The following is a 9,179-nucleotide window of genomic DNA, read 5'->3' on the forward strand; positions in this document are numbered from 1 at the left end:
ACTACCTCTGTCGTGTTCGCTGAATGGTCTGCTGGGAGGATTGCTGGTTGTAGAGTCTGACGGCCGTGGGCAGGAAGGACCTGCGATAGCGTTCCTTCACGCATCTTGGGTGAAGCAACCTATCGCTGAAGGTGCTCTCCAGTGAACTTATTGTGCCCTGCAGAGGGTGGGAGTGGTTCTTCATCGTTGATGACAGCTTGGCTGTTATCCTCCTTGTCCACCACCACCTCCACTGAGTCCAGGGAGCATCCTAGGACAGAACCCACCCTCCTAATCAGCCTGTCAAGTCTCTTCCTGTCAGCCGCAGTGATGCTGCTGCCCCAGCAGACCACCCCATGAAAAATAGCTGAGGCTACTACTGTATCATAGAAAGTCCTTAGGAGTGGCCCCCGCACTCCAAAAGACCTCAGCCTCCTGGTCAGATAGTCTGCTCTGACCCTTTTTGTGAGTATTGGTACTCCAGTCCAGTTTATTGTTCAGGTGAACACCCAGGTACCTTTACGAGGACACCACCTCGATGTGCGTACCCTGGATCTTTACCGGTGTAACTAGGCAGAGTCCTCTCCTATGGAAATCCACCACCAGCGCCTTGGTTTTACCCGCGTTGATCTGGAGGTAGTTCCGCTGGCACCAGTCCACAAAGTCCTGGGTCAGTTCTCTGTACTCTCTGTCGTCCCCATTAGTGATGAGGCCGACAATTGCAGAGTCATCAGAGAACTTCTGCAGGTGACAAGTGGGGGAGTTGTAGGAGAAGTCTGCAGTGTAGAGGGTGAATAGGAATGGAGCCAGAACCGTTCCCTGCGGTGCCTCCGTGCTGCAGATAACCGTGTTTGACTCACAGTCCCGGGTCCTCACTAATTGTAGGCGATTGGTCAAGTAGTCCAATATCCAATCCGTGAGGTGGTGGTCCAACCCGGTGATCTCCAGTTTGTCCCTTAGCAGTGCCAGTTGTATTGTGTTGAAAGCACTGGAGAAATCAGAAAAACATGATCCTCACAGTCTCCTACAATGCGAGACACAGCTGTTTGCCTTTCCACAAGAGGCTTGTAGACTGGCAGGAGATGAACCAGGTTGTGGTCTGATCTTCCCAGGGGGGGGCAGGGGTGATGATATGTATGCCTCCCTGGTGTTGGGATAGCACAGGTCCAGTATTTTACTGTCTCTGGTGAAACATGTAACATACTGGGTGAAGGTGGGCAGAGTGGAGGGGGGAGAGGTGTGATTAAAGTCCCTAGAGATGAGGATGAGGGCATGATTCTCCACTCCGAGGTGTGATAAACCATGATTTAGACATAAGGCAGTGGCCAAAACTTCCAATCAGGCTACATACCATTTATTTAGATTAGTCAAGATTATTAAATTAATGCAACCAGAGAAAATTACATTTAAGATATCAGCAATTTAATTCTGGATACTATGGTGTAGTTGTTACATGTTAGACGGCTTGTCATTGGTGACACAATGATAACCTAATTCAGTTACAGTAAGATGGTGTGATGCATATATCTCTCTGTAGATTCTCATTCACCCAGAGGCATTTAAATCGATCCACTGGACTTCCTTTCAATGAGAAACATATATCTGGATGCATGAGTATGTTATATTTCTCTAAGTTGATCGACAACTATTATTTCACAATCATTTTTTAACATGATTTTTCCACTGGACTCCGCACTACAGTCTGGGTGTTGAAGTAACTCCAGGACCCCAGCTTTCAGCTCAGGTGGGGCTGACTTCCTGAAGTTCTGCACCAGAGTAAGAAAATCAAGCATCAGTTCTCCTTCCTCATTCCCCTCAGTGAAGCACTCTGTGATGTCTATTTCAGATGGCAGCAAGTAGCTCTGGTAGCTCACTCCCTTGGAGTCCAGATACTGTTTGATTACTTCAATGACCACGTAGCTGAATTCTGGTGGACCAAACATGTCACCATAGGTCTTGTCCAGTTTTGCCCAACCACTATCACCTGGAATAGAGAACATGAAAACAACACTGGGAATTCATGGTCTGAGGCCCTGAAAAGTTGCATTTATGCACTGCAAAGATCACATGAAAGAACGAGAAGGGAAACAAGTGACCCTGCCCGGAGGAAGCCCGGGGCCCACGTCCGGAGCCCGGCCTGGACGGAAGGCCCGTCAGCGAGCACCTGGTGGCTGGGTCTGCCACGGGGCCCGGCCGGGCTCAGCCCGAAAAGGCAACGTGGACTCTTCCCACCCCTGTGGACCCACCACCTGCAGGGCAGATCGATGGGGTTGGGTGCGCTGCCAAATGGGTGGCAGTGAAGACAGGGGGTCGCGACAGACCAGGTCACCTCACTGGGGAGGTGGAGCGTTACCAGTTGGATCTGGTGGGGCTTAACCTCCACGCATAGCCTCGGCTCTGAATCCAAACTCGTTGATAGGGGTTGGACCTTGTTTTACTCCGGAGTTGCATGAGGCGCACGGCGGGGTTGGGGATACTCGCAAGCCCCCGGCTGAGCGCTGCTGTGTTGGAGTTTACTCCGGTGGATGAGAGGGTCGCTTCCCTGCGCCTTAAGGCTGTGGGAGGGAAAACTCTCATTGTTATTTGTGCGTACGCACCAAATATCAGCTCAGAGTATCAGGCCTTCTTGGAGTCCCTAAATGGGGTCCTTGATGGGATCTCTGTAGGGGACTCCACTGTTCTCCTGGGGGACTTCAATGCACACGTCTGCAATGATGGAGACACTTGGAGGAGTGTGATTGGGAGGAATGGCCTCCCTGATCTAAACCCAAGCAGTGTTATGTTGTTGGACTTTTGTGCTAGTCAGGTATTGTTCATAACTAACACCATGTTCAAACACAAGGATGCTCATAAGTGTACCTGGTACCAGAGCACCTTGGGTCGGAGGTCAATGATTGATCTTGTGATCGTATCATCTGACCTTTGACCATGTGTTTTGGACACTCGGGAGAAGAGAGGGGCAGAGCTGTCAACTGATCACCACCTGGTGGTGTGTTGGGTCCGTTGGCGGAGGAAACCTTTGGATAGACCTGGTAAGCCCAAACGAGTAGTGCGGGTTAACTGGGAACATCTGGAGGAGGACTGTCCGCGGCCTTCAGTTCACACCTCCGAAGGAGCTTCTCGTGCATCCCTGTGGAGGCTGGGGGCATCAAACCTGAATGGTTGATGTTAAAAGCTTCCACCGGGGTCCACCACGGTGGTCAGGGAAGCCAACTGAAGAAGGAGGCCTTCAAGGGCATGTTGTCTCTGGGGATTGAAGCAGTTGCAGGGTACCGACAGATCAAAAGGACTACAGCCTCGGCTGTAATGGAGGCAAAACAGAGGGTGTGGGAGGAGTTCGGAGAGGCCATGGAGAAGAACTATTGGACGGCACCAAAGTTGTTCTGGAGGACTGTCTGACACCTGAGGAGGGGACCATCCAAGCTGTAGACAACAAGGATGGGACACTATTGACCTTGATTGAGGAGGTTGTCGGTTGGTGCAAGGAACACTTTGAGGAACTCCTGAATCCAAGTACTCCAACTGACCCGTCCTCTGTTGCAGAGGCAGAGCTGGAGGATGATGGGGGATCCGAGTAAATCTCTCTGAGTGAAGTCACCGAGGTAGTTAAACAACTTCACGGTGGAAAAGCCCCGGGTGTTGATGAGATTCGCCCAAAAATACTGAAGACTAAATATGACGTCACAGCAGTTTTCGTCGCAGACAAGACGTCAGCGTTTTTAAAAGTTGCGGATACACCGTCCACACAGCAATGCAGACCCATCCTTTTAAAAAAAATCCACCTCGGCCACCGTTTTTAAAAAGTTGGGTTTTTGTTCCGGATATCTGCGTTGTGGACGGAAGGCCTAAACGCAACAGAAAAGTTGCGCTTTCAAAAAATCCGTCATCGTGTGGATGGGGCCCAAGGTGCTTAAAAGGAGGGTCCGGCCGATTGTCGAACCTTAGATTGAAGAGGAACAAAGCTCTCCATCTACCGTTCACACTTCGTTCCTACCCTCACCTATGGTCATGAGCGATGGATCATGACCGAAAGAATGAGATTGCGGATACAAGCAGCGGAAATGGGCTTTCTCAGGCGGATAGCTGGTGTGTCCCTTAGAGATAGAGAGAGAAACACTGCTAATCGCGAGGGGCTCAGAGTAGAGCCGCTGCTCCTTCGCGTGGAAAGGAGTCAGTTGAGGTGTTTTGGGCATCTGGTGCAGATGCCTCCCTATGGAGGTGTTTCTGGCACGTCCAGCTGGGAGGAGACCTCGGGGCAGACCCAGGACCAGGTGGAGGGATTACATCTCAACACTGGCCTGGAAATGCCTTGGGATCCCCCAGTCAGAGCTGGTGGATGTGGTCGGGGAAAGGGAAGTTTGGGGCTCCCTGTTGAAGCTGCTGCCCCAGCGACCCGATTTCGGATAAGTGGTGGAAGATGAATGGATTGATATTTCCCTGTTTGGGATCTGTCTGTCTGCAACCTAAAATTACCATGCAAATATGAACTATATGTACATTTATATTTAAACGGGTTTCAAAATGAATATTCCAGTATGATGCAACAGAATCATCAAACAAAATTGTGCAAGAACTGAAGCAGTATTAAAAAGATCAATCAATCAATCCACAGGACTTCTTAAGGTCATCCAAGTCAAGCAGCCCTTTGATATACATTTACTGATTACAGCATAAAACCATCAAAGAAGATGGTTTTCATTATGTAAAACCAGTTGCTACCACTTACAAGGCGACAGACTGATGAGAAGTTTCCCATTCTTGTTTAGGAGACTCTGGACAAAGCTGATAGTTGATCCACGGTCCTTCACATAATACAGCATCTGTTGGGTTCACCACTGACAATGAGCTAAAAAACCCAATGCTTGATATTAAATCTGTTTAAATTATGTGACAAAATGGACACGATGAAATAGTTTTTGACTGCAATAGCAACACCAACATCGAACATGTGAATGAAGTCAAACTTCTTGGTCCTCTCTTTCTCTTTCCAGTCCTTCTCAAACTCTTGGACTGTCATGATGTTCCAGTTCCATTTGATGTAATCTAATCCTGGAGTCTGAGACACCAACTCTGCATCAACAGACACAGAATAGAGTGATGGAATGTATATTAAAGCAATGTACTGTATAATTTATCAATATCTGATTGCTATTCTATGACTATAAGTGCAAAGTTGCGACAGATAAAACAACATTGATTTATTATGTTACACAGACGTTCTGCTTCAAAGTGGAAGAACATTTAAATGATACCAATGAGGAATTTGTTACTGTCACGTATTGTTATGCTACAGGAACTAATCCTTGTTCTGCCTCAGAAATTTCACCACAATTTTTTATTGTGAATTGGTTTCAGCAGACTCTGTTAAAGTGTTTCAGGCAGAAACCATGAGTGCAAACCAAGATTTATGACTGTGTGGAGAAAGTGAGACATAGGAAGCTGTTGTGGTCCAAACCAACAGACAAACTACTGTAGCTCATTATGATGCAGAAGTTAATGATTCAAATAAAAGGTTGTCATTTTAAACCTCACAAATTAGACGACTTAAAGGATGTGCTGCTAATTTACAGCACAATAGAGTACATATACATCCATCCATCCATATCCATAGTACATATACAACGCAAGAAATATACACATAGCACAACACACCAAATATTCTGTTGCGTGATGTGGTGTTGACCAGGACAAGACATTTTTTATTTACCTTCCTTGCCAAATCTTGGATAGAATAAAGGCTAAATGAAACAAATGCTAAGGCAGTACCTTTATGTTTACTTATCTGCTGGGCCACAGGCTCCACCACCTCATAGTCCACCATCATGTTGGGGTTCTTCAGGTGGAGCGCTGACAACATCTCAAGGTCAACCTCACCTACAGGCAGAGCAAAAGCTTCAGCAGGCAGTTGTGGCTTTTACAAAACAGTTCTTCACTGTTTAACTGAAACATCAGTACTGAATGTTTAATATCAATTATGTATTTTCTTACCAGATCCACTTCCAATTCCAATGACATTTATTTGGGACTTTCCATTGATGGTGCTGAGGAACGAACAGAAATATTTTGAATGTTCAGCAAAATAATATTTGGAAATTCAAGTTTATCTTAAAAAATAATAATGTAATGCTGACTATTCTTTAGTAATGTTACAACTAAAAGAAAAGATGAAGCTCTCATTGTCATCAAACAATTGTACAACGAAATTTCAAGGTTACATGGAGAGTTGGTCCTGAGCCGTGGCCCCCCATGTGTACTTGCCACTGCGGGCCAACATGACCTAACCTTCCTCCAACGCATGTTTTTTGTGATGATGGGGCAACTCCCAAGGATCCCAAGGCGTTCCCAAGCCAGTGTCAAGGTATAATCCCTCCAACTGGTCCTTGGTTTGTTCCGGGGTCTCCTCCCAGCTGGAATACCTCCCAAGAGAGGCACCCTGGTAGAATCCAAACCAGTTGCTCAAACCACCTCAGCTGACTCTTTTCGACGTGAAGGAGCAGCAGCTCTACTCCAAGCCCCTCGCGAATAGCAGTGTTTATCTCAAAGGGAGTCACCAGCTACCCGCCTGAGAAATCCCATTTCCGCTGCTTGTATCCGCGATTTCGTTCTTTGGGTCATGACCCATCGCTCATGACTATAGGCAAGGGTAGGAACATGGATTGAACGGTAGATGGAGAGTTTTACCTCTTGGCTTAGCTCCCTCTTTGTTGCAGTAATGCGGTAAAGCAACTGCAATACCGCTCCTGCTGCTCTAATTCTTCGTCCAATCTCACGTTCCATTGGTCCTGCACCCGTGATCAAGACACCAAGATTACACACTGATGCACTGCTTCACTTTGGGAAGGACCTCGTTCTCCACTCGGAGAAGGCAATCTACAAGCTTCCCACTAAGAACCATGGTCTCAGATTTGGAAGTGCTGATCCTCATCCCCACCACTTCACACTCAGCTGTGAGTGCTGCAGGTCAGAGACCGATGACCCAAATAGGAACACATCATCTGCAAAAAGAAACGATGCAATCCAAGCCCTCTCCAAGATCCCTCCAAGAGTAAAGAGCTGGTCTCTTGTTACACGACCAGGGTGGAATCCACGTTATTCCACCTCAATCTGAGGTTCGACAATCGGCCGGACCCTAGGCCTTCCCAGCATCTTGTGGTAAACTTTCCCAGGGAGGCTGAGGAGTGTGATGTCACTGCAGTTGGCTCACACCCTCTGGTCCCCCATTTTAAAAAAAGGAACCTCAGTCTGCAACTTAGTGTAGTGGCAGACGTCCACACAGCCTTAAAGAGGCGTCCCATCCATGAAAGAGAGTCAGAGTCATGGCTGCAACACACTTGTTCTATGTACACAAACATTTCTCCTGTCTCTGGGGTCTGAGTCCCCAAAAAGTCTCACCCTAGAACCACTCCTGGATTATATGGAGAAATAAATGCTGTAAACATTAATGATATAAATCACTCATGACTATCTAGAGGGCAGTGAGAAAACGTTACCTGGACATTATATCTGGCAGTAGGTTGTTGAAGAAGTGCTGCATACGCTGAAGCCTGTTGGAGCGCTCCATTAAAAGCTGGTAGCCTTTCTGGTACCTGTCCCCATCACTGAACAGACTCTTCAGAGGAGATTCCATGGCTAATGATCTGTCAAGAAAACATGAAAATATATGGTTGATTGTATTTATTTTACTGAACGTTTTTCCCAAATCACATCATTCAAAGCTCCGGGGTGCAGTATCTGCTAGGAAATTGTAAATTAGAAATCGACATTTGTTTGTCATTTGACAAACCCATTTTCCAAGAAAGTTAATGTATTATTCAAGAAAAAGTAACTAACTCCACAATGAGAACAAGCAAACATAACATTAAAAATTTTTTTTAAAATCCTCTTTTTTATTTATTTAACCTTTATTTAACCAGGCAAGCAATTAAGAACAGGTTCTTATTTACAAAATGCAGCCTGAACAAAGAGCAGAGGCCCTTAGAGGTGTGGGGGTGGGGAGGAAGGCTGATATTAACACAAAGTTATACATTATACAGAAAATATAAAGAGAACGAGAGAGAGAGAGCGAGAGAGAGAGAGAGACACTCAACAAGTGCAGCTGTCAACTACAATTTCATGCAGGTTTTGTTTAAAAGCAGTGAGTGATATGGGGACAATGAGTTTGAGGGTGTTCCAATCATTAGCTGTAGCAAATGGAAAAGAACTGCGACCAAAGACAGTAGGGGCTTTAGGGATGGAGAGTTTGATGAGCTGACTGGACCTAAGATTGGGGGCAGGATGGGAGAGGTGTACAAGGGAGGAGAGGTAGGGAGGTGTTTTTCCAGGTATGGATTTGTAAATGAGGTGAAAGCAGTGGTGGAGCCGTCTGGTGTGGAGGGATGTCCAGTCTACCAGGTTGTACAGGTCACAGTGGTGAGTTCTGAATGGAGTGCACATGGAAATCCCTACAGTTTCTGTTAAGAGAGTGCTTCATTCCTTATTGCGGATTTTTTGTTCTCTACAACCCACTCAAAAAACCCCCAAACATGATTGAGGAGATACATCATGGAGAATATCAAATTCCAAAAGAATAATACAGTGGTACCTCTACTTACGAATGTCTCTACTCACGAAATTTCTCAGCAGGAAAACAATACCTCTATTTACGAAAGAAATTTCGACTTACGTCGACTTTCGACGTAATGTAAAAACACAGTATCGGCTGATACTCGAATCTCCCAGAGGTTCCTGAACACCTCATTCTCATAGCTGCTCTGCTATTGGCTATTACCTATTACGTATCAATTAATTTCGTAAGTAGAGGTACCACTGTACATGTATCTCAAACGGCTGGTTGACTTTGGGGACATCTCTTCCCAGCCTCCCTAAAGTTGGTACTTATAGCCTGTTCTATACTTACGTAATTTTGTACTTACGTCATTTCTTCCGGAACCAATTAATTTCATTAGTAGATGTACTACTGTAGTCAGATATTGTTACAGGTAAATAAAAATGTGTGTCTTCATTAGATTGAAGGTGTCAGCCAACATTCACCACATGATGTTAATCCTGCCTGTTTTAGAGAATTCTTGAAACAAAAGTATTTCATGAAATGGACCAAATATTGTAACATTGTACATTCAATAAGAGACTGTAGTACAAATGATATACCTGCAGACAGACAGAGACTTTATTCACTTACATGCTGGTGCAGTTGCTAGTGT

The 9,179-nt window shown here is 45.8% G+C and overlaps 1 protein-coding gene across 1 annotated transcript; it reads right to left on the bottom strand.

The window, feature by feature from the left end:
• Nucleotides 1-498: 498 nt before the first annotated feature.
• Nucleotides 499-9,179, bottom strand: LOC137606393 (histamine N-methyltransferase-like). The gene is made up of 9 exons (XM_068331641.1): nt 9,158-9,179; nt 7,470-7,616; nt 5,968-6,020; nt 5,746-5,853; nt 4,919-5,049; nt 4,706-4,799; nt 1,679-1,963; nt 1,184-1,262; nt 499-967 (listed from the first exon to the last, which is right to left on the bottom strand). The coding sequence occupies exons 2-9, from the start codon at nt 7,604-7,606 to the stop codon at nt 499-501; spliced, it is 1,356 nt and encodes a 451-aa protein (XP_068187742.1). The 5' UTR covers nt 7,607-7,616; nt 9,158-9,179.

This window comes from Antennarius striatus, chromosome 13 (genome assembly GCF_040054535.1).
Source record: "Antennarius striatus isolate MH-2024 chromosome 13, ASM4005453v1, whole genome shotgun sequence".
NCBI classification, from domain to species: domain Eukaryota; kingdom Metazoa; phylum Chordata; class Actinopteri; order Lophiiformes; family Antennariidae; genus Antennarius; species Antennarius striatus.